The 22,192-nt window shown below is 31.9% G+C and overlaps 1 protein-coding gene across 1 annotated transcript in view; it reads right to left on the bottom strand.

The window, feature by feature from the left end:
• EMC2 (ER membrane protein complex subunit 2) overlaps window positions 1-22,192 on the bottom strand; it is a 42,532-nt gene that overhangs the window by 8,988 nt on the left and 11,352 nt on the right. The window contains exons 5-10 of the mRNA XM_013045213.1: window positions 17,671-17,728; window positions 9,511-9,596; window positions 9,303-9,362; window positions 3,467-3,548; window positions 2,559-2,669; window positions 327-431 (exon numbers count right to left, since the gene is read on the bottom strand). Of these exons, the coding sequence (XP_012900667.1) occupies window positions 327-431; window positions 2,559-2,669; window positions 3,467-3,548; window positions 9,303-9,362; window positions 9,511-9,596; window positions 17,671-17,728 (502 nt within the window). The remainder of the gene's footprint in view (window positions 1-326; window positions 432-2,558; window positions 2,670-3,466; window positions 3,549-9,302; window positions 9,363-9,510; window positions 9,597-17,670; window positions 17,729-22,192) is intronic.

Raw genomic sequence — 22,192 nt, 5'->3', positions numbered from 1 at the left:
ACTGCACAATTTGTTTCTAAAGTACACCGCACAATTTGTTTACCTTTTCTGGATTTTTAGAATCACTTTTTATTTGTCAAATGCTGACTACTGAAATTTCCAGATAGTAAGGCTATTTAAGGGATCTAATAGTAATGGACTGCTTTTGAAAAAAGAAAAAAATAAGTGATCCTACATGTTAGTTCTACACAGTTAAAATACATTAGATTAAGACCCAAAGGAATACAAGTTCAATGACAGACATTTGGCTTTGTTAATTTGCTGAAACAAAAACAATTAAGAAATATATTAACTAACCTATATAATATAAAACTATCAGTACTGACCTGATAAGCTCTGTTTATTTGACTAGCTGCCCAACTAGCATATTTCATGTTGTCCTTTTTTGTTTTTGCACTTGCTTTTGGATTAGAAGCAATATGACTCGCCGACTGAAAACAAAAAAGAAACATCAAAAACTAAATTCCTTTTTTCTAGCCAAGATAATAAAAAATAAAAAAATAAAAAATAAAAAACATGTAAGGCTCATATCTGCAAGGGATAGCAAAGAATACCAAAACAACTTTAAAAACAAAGTGGAATGAAATTAGTGTTTAAAAATGAAAACATAGTTTAAAATACAAAGTGACAAAAAGAGAAAGAGCATCTTAAATATCTAAATTAATTTTATTAGTTATCCACCACAACTCTTAAAGGTAAAATTAAATACTGTAGGATATCACTTAAATACTATAGGATATTGAAGGTCATTATTATTTTTTATTATGATTTCTAGTTCTTTATTACTGTATTGCTTCAGCTTTCCAATGTCAGAATTATAAATTACTGAATATTAATGTAAGAAGGAATCTCAAAAATAATTTAGTGCATTTTCCGACACTAACAGGTGAAAAAAAATTTAAGTCCATTACTAGTGATTTGACTTGACCAAATCAAGTTATTTAGAGCTTTAAAAATAGAAAGAGATCCTCACTTCCAATCTAGTTCTCTTTTCACTTTACCAAGAGTTTCCACACTATGTTCCACAGCCCCAGTTAGAATCACGGCAATTTGACAGATCCATTCTCTCCTTTTAAAAAATGTACTTAAACAAGGGATTGTTAATCTAGGATCCATGAAGGAATCTGTAAACCACCAAAATTATATACTAATTTTTAAGCATATACTATATTTCTGGGGAGAGGAAGATCTTTAATCTTGTATTTAAATATATCTTATTCTTAAGAGGATTCATCTGTGTCATTATAAAAAAAAAAATAAATCAAGTCTTTCTTTTATACCTAGCCTGTGTTACAGATTCTTTCCCACTCCATCCTCTGGCAATGAGGATTTAGGAACTTACTGGCCCAAATCTTATTTTTAAAAGTCTATGTCTTTAATGTCACTTTTTTGGTATGAATTTTAGCAAATGAAGTAATTAAGAATGACTCTGCAATCAACCGACTGAGCTGATATCCCAGCTCAATCACTTAGTAAGTCTGTGTTCATCTTTTGACAAATTAACTAGACCACTGTGTCTTAGGTTCACTTTCTATGAAATGGTAGTAGTAACAGTATGTTTTCAAATAACTGATATAAGGAATTAATGATTTAAAATAAAAATAGAGTTCAAAACAATGCCCAGCACAGTGTTATGTATAAAATATCATTACTAATCTACTGTTATTCATTTTTAAATTAGTCTTTCATTTATTTGATAAAAAGAGACAACATCACTACTATACCACACCTACAACCTACTACAATTGACACTGGTAGATCCAGGAAAATTTTTGAAATTCCTTGAACTATTTTCTAATCACATTTTGCCATTGCTTTCCTAAAAATTATTTCATTTATAGTTCTTCCTGCCTCTATTTCTACAATCAATTCTTTTTCACTGAGCCTCAACAAGATATTAATCGCAAAGTCCTTTAAAAGACCAGAATAAATTAAAATTTCAAAGAACGGGCCTATTAGAAAAAAGTTTTCTGGCTCTAGGAAGGGGCTCATTCTATGTATATTTTAAAGCTCTATTTCCCATAGCTCTTTTTCTAAGTTCATCACTTGGCACACATAAACCACAGAAATATTTAATTACACGCTTCCCACAATTTCCAAGCTCTTTTTTGTACCATAGAAAAATTTTAGTTTGAAAGTAGAGATTTTTTTTGCTAATGTCTTTTATTGCATACTTTAAAACTATGTCATATAATTATAATTTAAGGTAAGAAATACATATTGGGCATAAATCTAAGAATATCAAAACAATTAAGATACATAATATAGTTTTGTATCTGTTAGTATTTCATAAAAAACAGACTTAAATTTTGATAGCATAGAAAATATTTTAAATAATAATAAATAAAATAATTAATAATAAAATAATAAAATGTCAAATAGGATGTATTAACATTTAAAGATAAAACTGCCTTAAAACCTCTTGCTCATTTTTAACTAGAGGAAAAAAATATGCTTACCAATAAAATACAAACAGAGGGAAGTGATTGGATGGGATATTTAATGGACTTTAAATGACAGAATTCATAAAATAACATTAAACATGCACCTCTACTCACCATGTAAAGCCCAAACAAAGCTCTCATATTTCTGTTGTTCAGTTTCAGTGCCTGTGCAAAATACTTTCTTGAAAGTTCGAGGTTTTCAAGTCCACCTTGGGTATATTTAACCTGTTAAAAATCGCAGAGTGCTGTAACCTGTTTATTTTACTACTCTGAAATACAGCACGTTTCATCATACCACGGGCATTAGTAACTGAAACAGATACTCTGTAAACAAATGAAAGATGTTAAAAGAATTCATCTTAAAGTTGATAAAGCTAAATTTTAAAGCATAACCTCCCTGAAAAACCTATTCTATGAACATTAAGATCACAGAGTATTTTTTAAAACAAAATACTATCAATAAAAAAACCAATATAATTTCTTTTCAACTGCCTTGGTAATGCCTCACAACTTAGTATTTTCTATTAGTAGCATTCTAAATCTATACTTACATACACAGAGTTGCCCTTTACTAGTCACCTTGACATTTATTATTAATGAAATGCTTCTAACCTTAGAGCATTCAGTTGTATTATAATTCTTAATAGTAAGATAAATACTTCCTACTTCCAAAAATACTGATCTTAGTATAAATGTCCTAGAATATAGATTTAAAAATCGCAATCACTGTAACGTCTCAAAAGTCATTAAATGGTAACAACTGTGGTTAGTTCTTAACTGGGAAAGAAAATACATAATTAAAAATACAAAGAATTTCACTGTTTTATATAAGCGCTTTTATTTTTAAAGCCATATTCCCATTATAATATTAAAAATGTAAACTTTTACACCTACAGTTTTCATCAGATGTCTTACATATTTAAATATGTGCCTCATTTAAAGACGTATTCTTAGTTCCAAAATAATACCTAACACCAACAAAAATAAAATCATGTACACCTGTTGTTTTTGAAAGCACTTACTTCAGCATACTGCTGACAGTATAAGTGGTTGTGTGGATTAGTCATCATTAGCTCCTCTAAACAAAAGGCTGCTTTAGCATAGCTGAAAAATATGAAGAGGAGAAATCAATTTTAAAAGTCAAATATATCATCTTAGCTAAAACAAAAATGATTAAAAATAATTTAAAACAATGCTTGAAAATAATTTTAAAACAATTTTAGTGTTGTTACACATTTTATTCCCAAAATTTAAACAGCTTCATTAGTAAAATACTTGTTATGCTGAATTCTTTTTTTTTTTTTTAAAGATTTTATTTGACAGAGAGATCACAAGTAGGCAGAGAGGCAGGCAGAGAGAGAGAGGGAGAAGCAGGCTCCCCGCCTGACGTGGGGCTCGATCCCAGGACCCTGAGATCATGACCTGAGCCGAAAGCAGAGGCTTAACTAACCCACTGAGCCACCCAGGCGCCCTGCTATGCTGAATTCTTAAATACAAATAACAAAGGCTTAAATTCTAAAGCAGCCTGTGAACAATCAGTAAATACTGCATTCTTAAAACTGGGTCTATTATGACTCCAAACATTATTCACAACACAGGCTTCACAAGCTTGGATCAGGTTACATATAAAATAACTTCAAGTCCACTGACTGCTGAATAAAATATTCAAATAACTAAAGCATAAAGAGGAAATAAACATTTTAAGTACCATCTATTCACAAAAATCCTTTATTGACACCTATCTACCAATATATTCTATTAAAAAGACCTTTCATTACTTGTCAATATGAAATTCTAATGAAGTTATAAATTTTTAAACCCATGAAAAATAGATCAAGTTAGTGGTTTTGATATGCACTCTACTAATATTTCATCATGTTAAAGAAACAAACATCCTGCTAAAAATCTGAGGAGAGGACTGCTACAAAGGGCTCTGGAAAAATGGTTTTATACCACATGACTGTAACTTCCCTCAATGTATAAGTTTAAAGCAATGTGAATATCGTCATTGTTTTTAGGATATCCTAAAGAACACAGGTGTTGCAAAATTTATTCCCAGTGAAAGGTGATGACAGTACCCAATAGAAAAAGGCTACCTACAAGTTATTTTTGGATTTGTCACCAACATACAAAGCTACCTATCTTTGATATACTTTTCAAAATATACATGCTGCATTTTCACATACATATACAAAATAACAGCTAACTTGTATTATGTGCTCATTATGTATCATAAACTTTCTCTAGGTGTATTATATGTATTAATTCAATTCTATCAAAACCCTGAGAAGTAGGAAATTATCACCATTTTAGGTTGCTAAGGCAAAGAGATGCAAACTGAAACCTAGGTTATGCCACTCCAAAGAGCCTACTCTTAACCACTATGCATACTGCCTCCATGCACTATACACAGTGAAAACTGTGGTGATGATGTAGTGATGAAGAGGTCAGTGGTAACATAAGACCAGGTACAACAATCAAACCCCAAGGGCCAGAGAAACCAAAAAGAAACCTCTAGATTACCAAAAGTCATAGCATTTTATATATATATATATATATATATATATATATATATACACAGTGTATATATATATACACTGCTGAATAAAATATTCAAATAACTAAAGCATAAAGAGGATCATACAGGATCATACAGGATCATACAGCTATTTAGCCTTTTTCATTTTTATACCCCAAACCTAGCAGTGGTTCCTGACATGTGATAGGTAATATAATAAATGACTAAACAAATGACTGAATAAATGTCTAGAACAAAAGTATTATAACTACATATTTAATATCTATTTATCATTCTATAAGAAAGCGATCTCTACCTTAAACACTCAATTTTAAAAAGACAGTTCCTTCTAAATAATTTTGTTTTACTAAGATGACACAAAAATTCATATTAATGCAAAGAATAAATGTTCTCACAGATTTAAAAGGGCTGAGCACGACTGTGACTGGTTTTTATACAACATAAAGTAGGATAAAATAGGCAGGTATGAGTTTCTACTGAAAAATAAATGTCAAAAGTATTTTTCTCAGAAATTATTTAGTATCACATACAGAAGAGGATCCCTTCCCCCAATCTTACAAAGTCTAAAATCAAACTAATTTTGTGGATAAAGTATAGAATCAAATACACTTAGAGCTAAAAGGAGCAGAAGATGATCCAATACAATTTTCTCAAGAGAGGTTCATGCAAGAGCATTTAAATCATATGGAAAGTGACCTGAGTGACCATTTTCTCAATTCTCCCCAAAATGATACATAGCTTATTGCATTCCAAATGCATAAAAAAGTTAATTCATCACATACAGTGACTCAGTGATTAGAGAATTAAAATGATTTGAATCTACTTAAAATAACTACTAGTATTAGTATGTTAAGAGTCAATAACTAAAGAAAGTTTCAAAGTTCTGTTCCTCATAAAACATTTGTATAGGTTACATATCTACTCCTACATTGCTTTTATCAACAGTATGATTTTTCCTTATAGGATTTTGATAATTCTATTTAGTATTGAATTTCATAATGAGGCTGCACCTACAAAAAGGAACCAGAGTCACAGTTATTATTAATTTATATTAATAATGCCCTTCCTGATATAACATCTAGTTTTAACTGTAAGTAAAGTAAAAAAAAAAATTAAGTGTTTTTGTTCAAAATACCTATCTTTGTTTATAATACATATCGGTAGTACTAATATATATATTTTTACTAATTTTTTATATTTAGAACAAGTAAAATGTCTTAATATGGTCAACTACTATGATACAAATCACTGCAGTCACAAAATAGAAACTAGAATTTATAAATCAGAAGCAAACTTAAATAAAGTTTAAACTTAAATAAAGGAAACAAAGATATTTAAAAGAAAGCACATGGCAGAATTCTATATCTTCTTTAATCTCTGTAAGGACAATGAGCAGGCTTATATGAACATTCTACTTTGGAAATTTATTTGGAGTAGAAATTCTAGACCTATAGTAGCAATGCTGCCTGTGATCTATTATATTTAAAAGAGCTTACTTCTATTGGTTCCTATGCAAAAAGAATGCCAAAATGATAAATATATCTTGCAACTCCGAAATTGCTACAATTTGCCACTGTGCCCACAAAACTGACATCCCACAGTAATTTACCTCCTCCACCAAAAACAAACAGTAAAACGAAAAAACCCTACCTACTACAATGACATGCCCAAATAGGTTAAATGAATTAAATGAACAGATTCTGATTTTCATACAGTTTCAAAAAATCTGGAGATCTTTATTTCCACTCACCCTAAACCTGGATATTTCCTCTGTGTTCGAAAAAATAAATGGTGATTTTATAAATAACTAGCTTCAAAACCAAAAAGAGTTCTTCAATACAAGATAAAAGGGGAGGATGAACACAATTATCATTTTCCCTAGAAGGAAATTACTTTTCAGGTGCTTTTCTGTCTTTGTATTTCTTGGTTTCTTGGGATTTTTCAGTTCATTCCTCTTAAGTATACATTCAACTCTATCTCAGTGAACTGTTTAGCGACTCAAAATAAAGCAAAACTGAATGCGGCCATTACAAGGTGAAGCAAATAATAAATTTAAGTATAGCCTAAAAATAAAGTACAGCCTATTTTAGAATTAAATACAGAACTATTAGGAACATATGCCAAAAAGTAAAAATGAGAAAGAAAAAAGAAAACAGAGGTGATATATTTATGTAGTTCTTACAGGATGTAAAGCAATAAAAACTGATATATCTGACTATATAAAAATATGAAGTTTCTATAAGTTAAAAACTCAATATTAAAAAGATATATAACAAGGATATATTCTTGACAAAGTTTCCTATCACTTATATAAAAAGCTATTAAAAATTTTTACAGAGTTGTAACCAATTTTCACCTCTCAAAACTTAAAAAGACTAAAAAAAAAGAACGACAGCATCCAGTGTTAAGGGTATGCTAATAATTGCAGATGTGAGAGGAAACTGATATTACCTTTCCACTGAAGAACTAGAAATGATTTATCAAAATCACTAAAAACGTACATATCGTTTAATCAAATAATTCTACTTCTAAGAATCTAGTCCAAGGAAGTAAAATAATTAATACAGAATTATAGTAAAAATGAAAAAAGAAAAAAACAAACTTTCTATTCTCCTAGGAAACTGATTAAGAATTACTAGAGTATATTAATAAGATGGAATAATATAAAGCCATTAAAATCACACCATGAAATATTTATTGTGATGGGAATGTGTGTCAAAACATAACTTAGTGAAAACCATAAGCTATAAAAAAAATAATTCTATCTTAGGTTTCTGTTTCAAGAAGTACTGAAGAAAAAATATATAAATTGTAGATAAGATGATGCAACTATACTAATTTGGTCTTTACTCTTTACTGTGTTTTCCAAATTATTATTAGGTATTTCTTTAATTAAAAAAATTCCTTGATTAATCTGAAATGCTTTTAAAGCTTTTAATCACAACATCTTCAAAAGGTTCAAAAACACTTCAAATAACTGTCATCTGTTTTAGGGACAAAATAAAACTAATGTTAATTGTTTTATGCACTCCCAAAATTCAATTTCATGTTATTTAAATTATATACTATATACTTTAGAAATGTTGACTTTAAAGCTATGAAAAATAGAATACCTGAAATTAACATAGCACTGTATGGTAACTACACCAGAATAAAAATGAAAATAGATTTTGCAAAAAAGTTATGAAAAATGGAAACATTACCATTTAAGCCAAATGCACTACCCTCTCACATACATAAGAGAATCCTGAGTACATTTACATATGTGATCATATAACCATACATACATCTATATGAACATGATTCAGGAAATAATTTCGTAATGGGAAAAAAAAAAAAAGAAAGATTTTGACAGCCAGAGCACAGAAGAGAACTGAAGAATGGTTCCCAGAATACAGAACACATTCATTAAATCACTATTACTTTAGGTTTTACTAGAAATATGCAGATAACTACCTTAATTCTCCATTTCACATTACACATAAAGCCCTCGGCAAAGGTAAGACATAGTATCTTTATTCTATCTTATTTCCTGTGTCAGCTATTTGTAGTATGAGAAAGACGTTAACTATTCATACACAGTAAGAATATGCACATAAGAATCTGATTCTATTCCCTCAGAAAGAAGAAACGAAACAATGTGATATACTTCAGATTCAGAACTAAGGGAAAAAAGAAAAAAATCCTGCCTGTAGATAGAGGTTAGCATTAATGCTGCACTATTAGAAAACTTGCACTAAGACAAGGCTAATCCTCTCACACTGGGATTTCCTCCTGTCACTGCATCTAAATAAAAAAGCTAACAAAAACATTAAATATCCAATAAGCAAGTTCCTACAGCATTCAACATTCTTGATTATTCTTGGTCTTTTGCCCAGGCAACAGAATGCTTCTACTTTGGAAGAGTTGATTCTCTTAATACTAAGGCTAATAAATGCATACAATTGACAGAATTTTTAAAACAGCAGGGAGTATAATACTCTTTGTATATTAGAACAATTTAGACTCTAAAAATTCACAATTTTGAATCACTAAAAATAGCCATATCTATTTTTCTAATGCAGGCCTTTCTACTCCCAAAGAATCCATCTGTATTTGGAAAGAAAAATTTCTCAAAAATAATTTAGCAAAACACAAATGACCTAATTAAAGCAATTCACATATTATAATCAACCAATAAACTGATGATTTATTTTCATTCATTTTGTTCATTTAAAATGACACGATTCATAGCCTCTCTCCAATCTTTCAGTAACTATGTCTTCTGAACTTATAAAATAGTGATAAAAACTGCACTCCTAATAAAATTTACGACTTACTCATGCTCATTGATATAAAGTTCTGCAAGTTCATGCCAGGCTTCTTGGTCCCCAACAAATCTGGTGAGAGGAAAGGGAGAAAAAAAGTGTGTAGATATTCTGTAAATGAACAGCATGGAGGCAAAAAGGAAAATCAAATGCAAATTCCATTTTAATTAAAAAAGATTTATCAGAATAACAAAACACAATCCTCTTGTAAGACACTCACTGTTCCAGATACTCATTCAGTTCCCGAATGGCCTCCACATTTTTCCCCTGGGCTTTTCGAATGGCAATCTTACGCTTTCTTGCAGCCTATAGGTTGACATTAATAAAGGATTAGGCCCTCACGATTCCCTGGGTTTTTGTAAAGAAGGTAATTTGACTGTGCAAATTATTATCTCAATGCCAGTGAAATTCCATTGTAGAACTACTGCTTAGTGGGAGTTTATAAACATACCCCATGACATCCCACTGGGGAATTCAAACATTCCTTTAACAATCACATATGCTTTACTTTTGATGTACACAATGTATGCATCATTTCATTCAAATAAATAACCATCCAGATTCTGATAATTACAAGCCAGCAGGGAATCCTAATCTTTACTCAGCCTAAAGTCCTTTAATCTGTCTCATTCATAAGATTTGTATGTTAAGAGATAGAGGGATAGTGGAGATTAGGGGGGGAAAAAAAAATCTCACCATGGCCACTTGAATGTCATTATAAAATCTAGCTCCTGATAACTTTTTTCAGTTTTAAGAGAAAAATATACCTGTAAACTTTTCAAGAATAACCCTGGACCTGAAAAAAAAATTTTATAAATAGACAAAACACTTAAACTTATATTTTAAAGTTTTTAAAATGATAAATACAAATATCAGTGTCATTTAGTTATGCATTCATCAAATATGTACTGAATATCTGTTTGACAGGTACTGTGCTAAACAATGAAAATATGAGGATAAAAAAAGAATAGATCATTTCTCGTGAGAGTCTCAAGAGAAGAAGAAACATCAAATAAAAAGACAATGATAGAGATATCTAGGGTGTCAAAGCAACACGGAGGAGAGCCTAATACAGGCTGTGGCAGAATGGAGGAGGTATAAGGGCTAGAAGCAAAGAGGGCCCCAGATGTGATACCTATACTGAAACAGAAAGAACAAGCAGACATTAAAAAAACAAAAGAGGGAATTGTGTGAAGAAAAGGGCATAAAATGGAGGAACACAGAACAAAGGCAAAGAAGACAGCAACAGTGTGTAATCAAGACTATCCACTTTAGGATGCAGTTAACGGACTGGAGGGGCACCATATCAATATTAAATTTCTATCTCTTTCATCTCTGTTTAATTCAGTGCAGATAGCTAAGCAATAAAACAAATAAAAGCTATAGCCAAGTTAAGTTTATTAATTATGAACATGGTTGTTATTGTTTTATATAATACACACTTCACGAAATGCAGACAAGGGAAGTAAAATGAATGGGGCCTCTTTAGACAAATGGAACTACCTGTCATGGGTGAAAAAGGTGGGGATTTGCGCTGAAGAAGTGAAAAGTCAAAAAATTAGAATCAAGAGACTCCCAATAAACAAGACCAAGAGTGGTGTTTATAACAAGGATAACAACAGTTTGGCAATAAAAAATGAAATGTGTCAAAAATGTATATCCTTGATTATTCAGCTCATGCCAAAGGCCTATCACAATGCCTGCCAAATGGTAGGTACTCAAACATTTTTGGATTAATTACACTATGTATAACAATGAAAGTGCCATAATAAATGTACTACTAAAAAGCCTCAAGAATTCAGAAAGTAGAAGAAAAGCTCTAAAAGTAACTCAATCCTAAAGACTTTAAAAAGAATATTGGATTTCAAATGAGAGCCTTCTCCCAAGTCTTTCTGAAAATAGGTGGATAAATTAACATATAATTTCAATTAAATATAATAAATATAAATTAAATATATGATATAAATTAAGAAACTAATTTCTTTTGGATATATCATATCTAATTTCACCAATCCAATATCATCTGAAATGTATCTGACTCTTTATTCCTTTCATTTATGATACTACTACTACTTCTTCTATAGACAACATGGTAGAACAGAGTCCACATTTTAAAATAAAAAAGACAAGATACAAATCCCTACTCTTGGCACTTACCAGCTTTCTAACCAAAGGCGAAAATACTACCACATCTGACATAAGAACCAATTTTTATTTATCATGATAATTTTAAATGAGCATTAAGCAGGGATTTCATTTCTGGCCAAGATGGTATCAAATTTACCCCGTTGCCTAAACCAAAGAAAGAATTAGATTAAATATCTGAAATAATATTTAAGGCACAGGACACCAGGCAACACAGAACAGTGATCCCTGAGAGGTTGGAAGCAAATGAGATGAGCCCTATTTTTATTGCCCTGGCTCACTGCTTTGAGAGAGCTTCAGGGTCCTGTGCAAGAAGAGAAAATCAGGTTGAGTAAAGTGAGCTCTGTGAGTTGAGGAAAAGGAGCTGAGAGTCAGGAAGATCAAAGGCTAAAGTTTGTAGACACAGCATGAGAGAAGAAAGAATACAGAAAAAAAAACTCTATACTTCCCCTGAATCTCAAGGGCTTCCCTTGATTACTCAGCTTTGTATTGATCAGTGCATGTGTGTGAAAAAACTACCCAAAGCCAAGGAAAGAACCATCAGAAAGGCTTAAGCGGAAGTGTGTGGAGCTCACACAGGGCTCGGAATCTTGCATCTTCCTACTGACCAGACTGGAAAATGCCATGATTCCTGTAGCACTGGCAAGAGTATCCAGAAGGATGTAATGGGGAATAACTAGCTAGCCCTATAAGCATTTTCTGGACCTCTTTAACAGAGACCTAAAAGGATCAAATTGTTTTGCAGGTTTTTTTTTTTTTTTTTTTAAGATTTTACTTATTTGACAGATACCACAAGTAGGCAGAGAGGCAGGCAGAGAGAGAGGAAGGGAAGCAGGCTCCCTGCTGAGCAGAGAGCCAGATTCAGACTCAATCCCAGGACCCTGGGATCATGACCTGAGCCGAAGACAGAGGCCTTAACCCACTGAGCCACCCAGGTGCCCCTCAAGTAACTTAATTAACACCTCACAAGAAAGCTCAAGAACATCTTTTGGGAATATAAAAATGGAAAAAAGCAAAGTAAATTTTTGAAGATGATAGTTTTGCTCACTATTTTGACTCTGATGATGGTGTCACAGGTGCATCCTAACATAAAACTTAGCAAACTGCACACCCTACTTAAATATATATTCTTTAACAATTATTTATCATAATAGTTTTAAAATAGTATTAATTGGACTAAATGTTAAAGAGAGTCTTGAATATTTATCAATTTCTATTTATTTCTTTCTTATAGTTTTTTTCCTGTAAAATATGCCAATGTTCTGAATTTTTCTAAATGTCTTGTTTGGATCAAACTTTGCAAATGTCAGTTTAAGTCTTAAAAATGAAAACTGTTTCACATTTTATAAGTGATTTTAGTAACAGAGTTAGAATTCCTATTATAAAATATAAAATATTAATGCCACAAATCATCAAACTTGCTACATGCCTTCTGTAACCTTATGTACAACGGGGCTAGCCACCAATTCTTTCTGAAACTCTGGTCATATCTTAAAAAATAAACTACATGATTGGTGGGGGGAAGGGATACTACTTAGGAAAGGATTAAAGGATTAAGGTCTACCAGCAAAATACAGACTACGTCTCTCCCTACTGCAGATGCTGGGACCCAGAAAGAAACAGACCCTTGGCCAACAGAAGGAAAACAGTGTTCTGAGTTCTTTCAGGCATTCTAAAAGCATCTTCTCCCTTGCCACAGAGGCAATTACATCTAATTCTAAAACAAAATTTCAAATATTTGATAAATCATAATAGGCAGCTAACAATTCAAGGTAAAATCTGATCTTCCTGAAATATGAAATTCACCCAAAAAGACAGTAATTACCATACCTGCTTCTGAAAAGTAATCATTCAACAAGTATTCACTGAAGACCTACTATATGCTAGACATTAGTTCATGCAAAAGACATATTTTCCCTCAAGGAACTTTCAAAGGAAGAAGAGCCTACTTATATTTTAAAAGCAAGCAAACAAAAACTGACTGGTGCTCAGGCAAGCTAAGGGATGAAAGCTCAGTGAGCCTAATTAAATATTTGATTTTCACAGGTTAATGACTAAAATTTTCACATTTGAGAGTTAACCTTCTAAAACCACTCATGGCTAAATAATTATAATTGCTTGTGTACTTTCACTGCAAAATATTCTTTCATCCATTCCCTATCCCTTCCAATTCCACTTGTCCTAGGTTTAGACTCCCATAATCTCTGGCCTAGGACAGAACAGCCTCCAAATTACAAATTATTTCAACTCTGCACCTCCTTCACTATCTCCCATATTATTAACAAAGTTATTTCTAAAAATATCTGGTGGTATTTCCCCAATCAAAATTTGACTATTGTCCATTTTTTTTTCTTTTTAGAGAGCACAAGCAAATATGTGAGAAAGGGGGGTGGGGCAGAGAGAGAGAGAATCTTAAGCAGGCTCCATGCTCAGAGCCTGATACAGGGCTTGACCACACAACCCTCAGATCATGACATGAGCCAAAATCAAGAGTTGGATGCCCAATGGACTGAGAGCCACCCAGGCACACCATTCATTGTCCATTTTCCAAGAATAAAAATTAAATTCTGAAGTGTCAACATACCAGGTTGTGCACAAACATAGGTCATCTTGTTGCATCTCCAGTCACTTTGTACAATGAACCAATTCAGAGGTATAAAATATTGTTCCTCAGAACCCCAATTTTTCTCAGAGGTCAATGAGTAGAGAAGGGAGAGGTTAACTATGTAGAATACCAGAACCATGCCCTTTCTTCAATAAGACAGAAATAAAATTTCATTTGAAAAACATATTAAAGGAGGCAGTTCAGAAAGAAATACAAATGGCCTTTTAAGCATATTAAAAGATATTCAACATCACTCATAATGCAAATTGTAACAAGATGATGTTTTTTACCAATTACACTGGCAAAGGTTAAAAACAAAAAAGTTGATAATCTACCTTGCGGGAGGATGCAGGAGAAGCAGCACTCTCGTACATCACAGAAATGAATATGGATGGCTAGAAAGCCTTTGTGGAAGGAAATTTGGTGACATCTACCAAAATTTAAAATGCATGGACCTCCAGAATTAGATTCCAGAGTAGGAATCCAACGTACAAATGACATTCACTGCAACACTGTTCCTGGGAGGAAGATACCAAAATCAACCTAAGATTTCATCAAGGGGGCCTTACTTCAAGAAATTGTTTTTCAACAAACTAGTTTTCACACATCACACAACACAACACTATACAGCTATTCAGAGGATGATCTAAGGATGTGCTAACATATACCATGATCTTTACAACAACTGCAAGGTAGAATATGCCACCATTTGCATTTCCAACAATGTTCTCTGTCAAAAGGGACACACATGCATACTTGTGTGCTCACAAGGGAAAAATCTCTGGAATACGTAAGAAATTGCTAACGATGTTTGCCTAAGTGAAGCAGGATCTGAGATCAGGAGTGAGAAGAAAGACTAATTTTTTCACCATACACTCTTTTGTATTGTTTGTAATTTTTAGCACGGGTATGTATTATGTTTCCAAAAAATGTTTCACAATCTTTCAAAAACAGATGTTTTCCCCAAATATATTATTTTATATATAAATTTTCATATAAAGTCCATTTCGGCACCCTCCTTAAAGAAAATTCAAAAACTTCCTTTCTAATCACTTCATTCTTTCTTCGCTAGGTAGACTTTTTACTTAACTAGCGCCAAGGATTCATTCATGAGATACGAAGACTTTCCCTGGTCCATCATCTTTACTTCCTTTCAACCACATTCATCTTTCAAAGTTTGCAAGGCTCAAAAATTACACAGTAAGTGACTAAGAATTTAACAGTCTATTTTCAAAGTCCATAACCTGTTCACTACAACACTCTGCATCCCTAACACAGTCAAGCTGGTGTCTGATTTGTTCTACTAGTTCTAGCACCAAGCACACTGTAAGCACTCAACAAATGTTTTTTTGGAGGATTAATAAGTGCATGGGAGAGGGAATGAGAGCTTCTTAAAGCCTGAATGAACAACCTCACTTCTATACAGATACCTAGAAACACAGAGGCACAAGACCAACAACAGAGTCATATGATCTCTTTTATACAACAGGAAGAAGAACTACAGTGTAAAAGTTTGAATTATAACTATCAATGAGGGTGAAACTAGACTTTCCCACCTTTGAGGTAATACTTTACAGTTGCTTTGAAAAAAGAAACTGTGATGTCTACCTTTATTCTTAGCAACACCAATATTCCGGTGGCTCATGACAGATACTTGATAAACATTTACAGAAGGACAGAAGACACTAAGAGGACATCAGATAAAGATAATATTTAATGAAAGAATAATACATTTCGTAAACCTGAATTTAGTCACCTTGTTTTAAAACGTTTACCTAGCAACTAAGGAACTTAGTTACTACCACTTCATACATGGTTGATAAATGAAACCATTTGGTTTTTCTTTTAGTCAATCTTAGAGCCACAAAATATGGAAAATATTATAAATAGAAAAATAATTACATATTATCTTAGATCCTGAAAAAGTGAACTAACTTATTAAAAATATCTTCAACTTAAACTGAAACTGAAGTAAAATGTTTGACTCCTAATTCCAAGAGAATAAATCAAAAGCTATTGATTCTTAACCTGGTACCTAAAAAAAAAAAAAAAAGAAAGAAAAAAGAAACAGAAACCTTTTTCAGAAACTTGATTTCATATTTTCAATATTTGGCTACATGAAAAATGAATACCTTTGAAATTATAGTGAAGTCTTAACAAGTAAGTACATGAAAAGATTCAGGAAAAAAAATGATTAGGACAGTTAAGATTAAAAAATTACTAAAAACTTTACGATTTTAACTCTTTTATTGGAAATATGTAACTAAACTAACAGAAGCTCTATTTTTGATTTTTTATTTTGGTTTTTTATTTTGTAATGAGTAGGCCTGCAGCTCTGTCAAAACTTTTCCCTTGCTATTCAAGTATCTACCTCTACCTCACCCACCCTACACCCTCACCACCCCCCCTACCAAAGACCTAGGAAGTTCCCAGAGGACATTTCCCTGGGATGGGATAACATTAAAAGCAAAAATCTAAACCATTTCACCATATATGTATGTATGTATGTATGTATGTATGTATATATATATATATATATATAACCACATTATGTAATTTACACAATATTACTTATCAATTGTATCTTAATAAAGTTGAAAACAGACTACCATTTAAGCAACAGATGTTAAGTATTCCAGAGTATCAGAAGGGATAAGTAGAGATCAGCATCTTATAATCCACAATTATACATTAAATGACTTTTTACAAATGTGTATTTTTAATGAAATACCTGCCAAGTAAGAAAAAAACTTTCATGTGTTTGTGTTATGTTAATATAACAATATCTCTTTCTATAAAAGAACAAACTCAAACTGGTTTTTGTTTAAAAATTTTAAAAATACGATTTTCTTTTAGTAGGCATATGTGTGCATGGACATAAAAAAAAATAAAAACATTAAAATGCCTGATATGTTATCTAAAATCTAACTTTTCGCTGAGTAAAAGGTAAGTCTGAAGAAGGCCATTATGCAAAAATAGTAAACTAAAATGTTCTCAAAACGAAAAAAAATCTTCAGAGTATTTTTAAGACAAATATTGCTACATAAGTATATTTGGAACAAATAATCTGCCCAAATACTGATGTATTTGTTTAAATCAGGATAAAGTAAAGATGTATCTTATGGGAAACACAATATACATATTTCTTCTTTACACATTTATACATATATGTATATACATATACATGTATATTACAGATACATTTACATGTTCCTATCCAAGTAGAAGGTAGAAAAAAGCAAAATCAAATCAAAACACCTTTATTAATTCCATATACTAACTACTATCATGATTTCTTTCATTTTTCATTGAGAACTAAAATATAACTACCCAAAAAAGTTATTTTATCATAAACCTCAAAATATTACAAAACTACTGAGCTCTGCTGGTGTTTATTACAAACACATAGAATTATTTCTTTCTAAATTCCCACTAGTTTCTAATAAGATATCCTATGAGTCAAATTTCACTGAAGAGTGTTAGATCTCTTTTAAAAATGTAGCTCAACATAAAGAATTTAAAAAGATAAAACTGGTATCATGTGTATTTTTCCATTATTTTAAAAACTGAATTAATTTCACTTTTTAAACCAAAATTTAAATAATCTTCAGGACAATTCAGTTTACTTACAGTGTTAGTTGGATCTTCTTGTAAAATTCTATCATATAGTTGTATAGCATCATCATATCTATTTAAAAAGAAAAAAAATTCAAGAATCATTACTTCAAATTTTAGTGACAAATAGTAAATACAGAAAAAGATCAAACTGGCAGGACTTTAAATGCATTTACAATTACAATCCAAGTCGCTTCTGATGTTCACGTAACAGTAGATATTTGCTACCGTATCATTTTTTACAAAAAAATTCATGTATAAGGAAGGTATTTATAGAAAAACTTACTTCAAAAATATACTGATTCAAGAATAACAACAAAAAAAAAGAGATAAACAAAAATGCACTGATTCTATTTCGCCTAAATACAAAGGTTAAAATTAGCAACACAGATACCTTTGTGGTCCTAAGTATGCCTAGAATTACAGTCAATAAAGCATAAGAACAAGTTTAATTTTAACAAACAAATTCACAAGTAAATGACCTGTGATTTAATTTTCCTTTATTGAATACTTATGATAGCTTTTCTTAGTTGAGCTGGTTCAGTTCAATTCATTAAGCACCTGTTAAATATACACCTGCAATACATTCTGCTGGGTTATGATCTTATAAAGGAAATAGTTAACAATTTATCAATGAGAAAAAAAAAAAAACAAGTATTTCAGCATATGTCTAACAAGGCAAAATAAACATTATGCGATAGGGAATGAAGGGAAAGGATATATCAGAAATCACATAAAGAACATCATATACTCTTGTATATTTGGGAATCTTGTTTAGGGTATAAGGAAATAACTGATTCTGAAATTCCTTCCTTATAGATCCATAACCCCAACTCTATTCCAATCAATTTCTCCATTTCTAGACACAGATCTTTAAAGAAAACAAAAACAATGTTCAAAAATTTTCACAGCAATGTTTCTAAAGCTAGAAGCAACAGCTATATTCTTGAGATCTACTCATAAGTTTCCTAAGAGAATTTTTAATTTTATATTTTTCTCTTAATGATATTCAATATATGAATATTCTACATCATAATGACCTTTTAACTGAATACTGCCCCAAGCCTCTTTGTGATTATGATCATGCTAGTAGGTAAGAATATTTTAACTATAGCAGACAACTGAGAAAAATAAAAGCAGACTTAATTTGTAAATGTGTTCATACCATATGAAGGCCAAACAGCATCACTACACACTAAGTCAATCAGAGTTGGGTAGTTCAAAAAATTAGTTTGGACCTCAAATACATGGTAATATAGAAAGTATGTTAGCCTCGAAGAAACCTGCAACTAAATGGGGAAACCTAAAATAAAATCATTTAATATTAATAAAACAAAACAATGAAGTATATAAATAAGGTCAAAATAAATGTTATATAGCAAGGGTTCTCACACGACACAGTACGTGAGAATCCCCTGGGAATCTTTTCCAAGTACATAACCTCTGGCAAACACACTGGGAATAACAGAAGATGGTAGGAAACCATTCATTTCTTTAATATAATAATAACCTGAGTTTTAATAGTTTTCTAGGTTTGGGGACATTTTATTAGAAAACCTACATTCTTTTTATAGTCATTCAGAGAATATACATATAGGGGTACCTGGGTGGCTCAGTCACTTAAGCATCTGCCTTCACCTCAGGTCATGATCTCTGGGTCCTGGGATCAAGCCTTGTGTCAGAATCCCTGCTCAGCAGAATTTGCTTCTCCTTCTCCCTCTGCCCTCTCTCCAGCTTATGCGCTCTCTCTCCCTCAAATAAATAGATAAAATCTTTAAAAAAAAACTATACACGTAAAGCATTAATATCTTATCTTATATTTAAATATATTTGTTTTACTGTAACTAAAAAATAGTAAGTTCTATAAAAACTGACTATATGGTTAGTTTTCCTGTGTGTGATCGATCAACTTGACTAGCCATATGGTGTCAAGATTAAATATTATTCCTGGGTTTATCTGAGGATATTTCCAGGTGAGATTAGCATTTGAATCTGTGGACACAGTGAAACAGCCTTCCCCAACGTGGGTGGACATTACCCAACTCCCTGAGAGTTTGAATAAAACAACTGCAGTGCAGAGAGTTATTCACCCCTTTCTACTGCCTCACTACTTGAGCTGGGACATCTCATCTCATCTTCTCCTGCCCTCCGTCTGGAATTTATACCATCGACTCCCTTGGTTCTCAGGCCTTTGGACTTGGATGCAGACTGAACTATAGCACTAATTCTAGGACTGCTCAGCCCCCATAACTGCTTCATAATAAATCTTTCCCTATATATCCTCCTTCCCTCCTCTCACCCCTATATATGTACAGCAATATCCTCTTAGTTCTGTTTCTTCAGAGAATCCTAATACACTGAAGGTCCTCAAGATTTTACCTCTAGTCAGCAATGTTCTCAAACCTACTTATCTGTTCTCCTGCAGGGTTTCTTTTAAAAGAAGGATCTGGATTATACCCCTAACAAAGTGATCTCAGTGAAGTGGCAAATAGGCAACTAGCAATTTTTTTTACAATGCCACAGATCACTCTAATTCACACAACTATGCATGAAAATCAATCATTAATGGTCCTGTGTCATGAAGACACATAGTAGTCACTCTGTTGGAAAAAAAACCCAGCAAAACCTTACTGAGTAAAATGACTACATCAGTTTCAATGAAAGAGTAAGACTTAGAGAATTAGAGTTCGGTAAGTGTCTTAGGACACTTGATTTAAGAATAAATTATTGTTACCATATCAATTGTTTGTATGGTTGGAAGGTGGGTAGAGAGATAGTAACTATTAAAATGTGTGCTTTGAGAACCAGTACCTCTCAAACCTTTACAAGTTAATTTTAAAAATCATTCATCATAGCACTGGGTGCTACATGCAACTAATAAATCACTGAACACTACATCAAAAACTAATGATGTACTTTATGTTGGCTAACTGAATTTAAATAAGTAAAAAACAGAAAAAAAGGAAAAAAACCATTCATTCTGGACTCTGGAATGTGTTTGGCTATTCACACATTTTAAGAATGGTCTAGAAATTTTTTTTTCCTTCTTTCCTTTCCTTTTCCTTTCCTTCTGTTCTTTGATTCAAATTACTTCCAGCTAACCTAAAATAATATTTTATTTCTTTTTCTTTATGCTTTTCGCTTGCTTACAGAGATGATCCATTGAGATTAAACTGTACATATACACAAACACAATAAACCAAAAGATAAGGAATAAAGGGATTAAGAAAAATTATATCAGTACATTCTACTTACTAAAAGCTACTATTAACTGAGGTACAAATTAACTCTGTCTTACCTAAAACATCAAAGTAAAACACTGATGAAAGAAACTGAGAAAAATCAAAAGATATTCATGCTCATGGATTGGAAGAATACTGGTAACACTTTCATACTACCTAAAGTAATGTAAAGATTCTGTACAATCCCTATCAAAATTCCAATGGCATTTCCCACAGAACTAGAACAATCCCAAAATTTGCATGGAACCACAAAAAAACCCTAAATATCCAAAGCCATCTGAGCAATAAGAACAAGGCTGGAAACATCACACTTCTTGTTTTCAAACTATTTATCACAATGGTATCGTAATCAAAACATTAAGGTCCTGGCGTAACAACATAAATTAATGTAACATATAAATTAATGTAACAACAGGAAATCCAGAAACAAACCCAAACATACATGGCCAATTAATTTATAAAACAGAAGCTAAAAGTATACAATGGGAGAAGGATAGTTTCCTCAGTTAATGGTGTTGGGAAAACTGGACATGCAAAAAAATAAAAACTGGGCCACCATCTTTATACCACACACAAAAATCAACTCAAAATGGATTAAAGACATCAACATTAAGACCTGAAATAGTAAAACTCCTAGAAGAAAACATAGGTGGTAAGCTCTCTGATGCTAATCTCAGTGATGATTTTTTAGATTTGACACCAAGAGCAAAAGCTAACAAGAGCAAAAATAAAGAACTGTGACTATATCAAACTAAAAAGCTTCTGTACAACAAAGAAAACATTCAACAAAATGAAAAGACAACCTATGGAATTGGAAAAAATATTTGCAAATCATCTGATAACTGCAAATATTTGCTAAAGGGTAAATATCCAATACACATAAAAGATATCATACAATCAATGGCAATAAATAAATAAAAATCTAAGTAAAAAGAGGCAGAGGAACTTAACAGACACTTCCACGGAAGACATACAGATGGCAAACAGGTACATGAAAAGGTGTGAACATCAGTAATCAACAGGGAAACGAAAATAAAAACCACAAAGAGCTATTACCTCACACATAATAGAATGGCTATTATCAAAAAGACAAGACATAATAAGTGCTGGCAAGGATGCAGAGAAAAGAAAACCCTTGTGCATTGCTGATGGGAGTGTAAATTGGCATAGACACTATGGAGGTCCCTTAAAAAATTCAAAATAGAACGACCATTGGATCCAACATTTCCACTTCTGGGTATTTAACCAAAAGAAACAAAATCACTATCCTGAAAAGGTATTTCCAAGCTCATGTT

The sequence above is a fragment of the Mustela putorius genome, unplaced genomic scaffold (genome assembly GCF_011764305.1).
Source record: "Mustela putorius furo isolate JIRA1106 unplaced genomic scaffold, ASM1176430v1.1 tig00000228_pilon_pilon_pilon, whole genome shotgun sequence".
Lineage (NCBI taxonomy): Eukaryota > Metazoa > Chordata > Mammalia > Carnivora > Mustelidae > Mustela > Mustela putorius.
The sequence above is the reverse complement of the archived record's forward strand: the minus strand, read 5'-3'. Positions and strand labels throughout refer to the sequence as shown.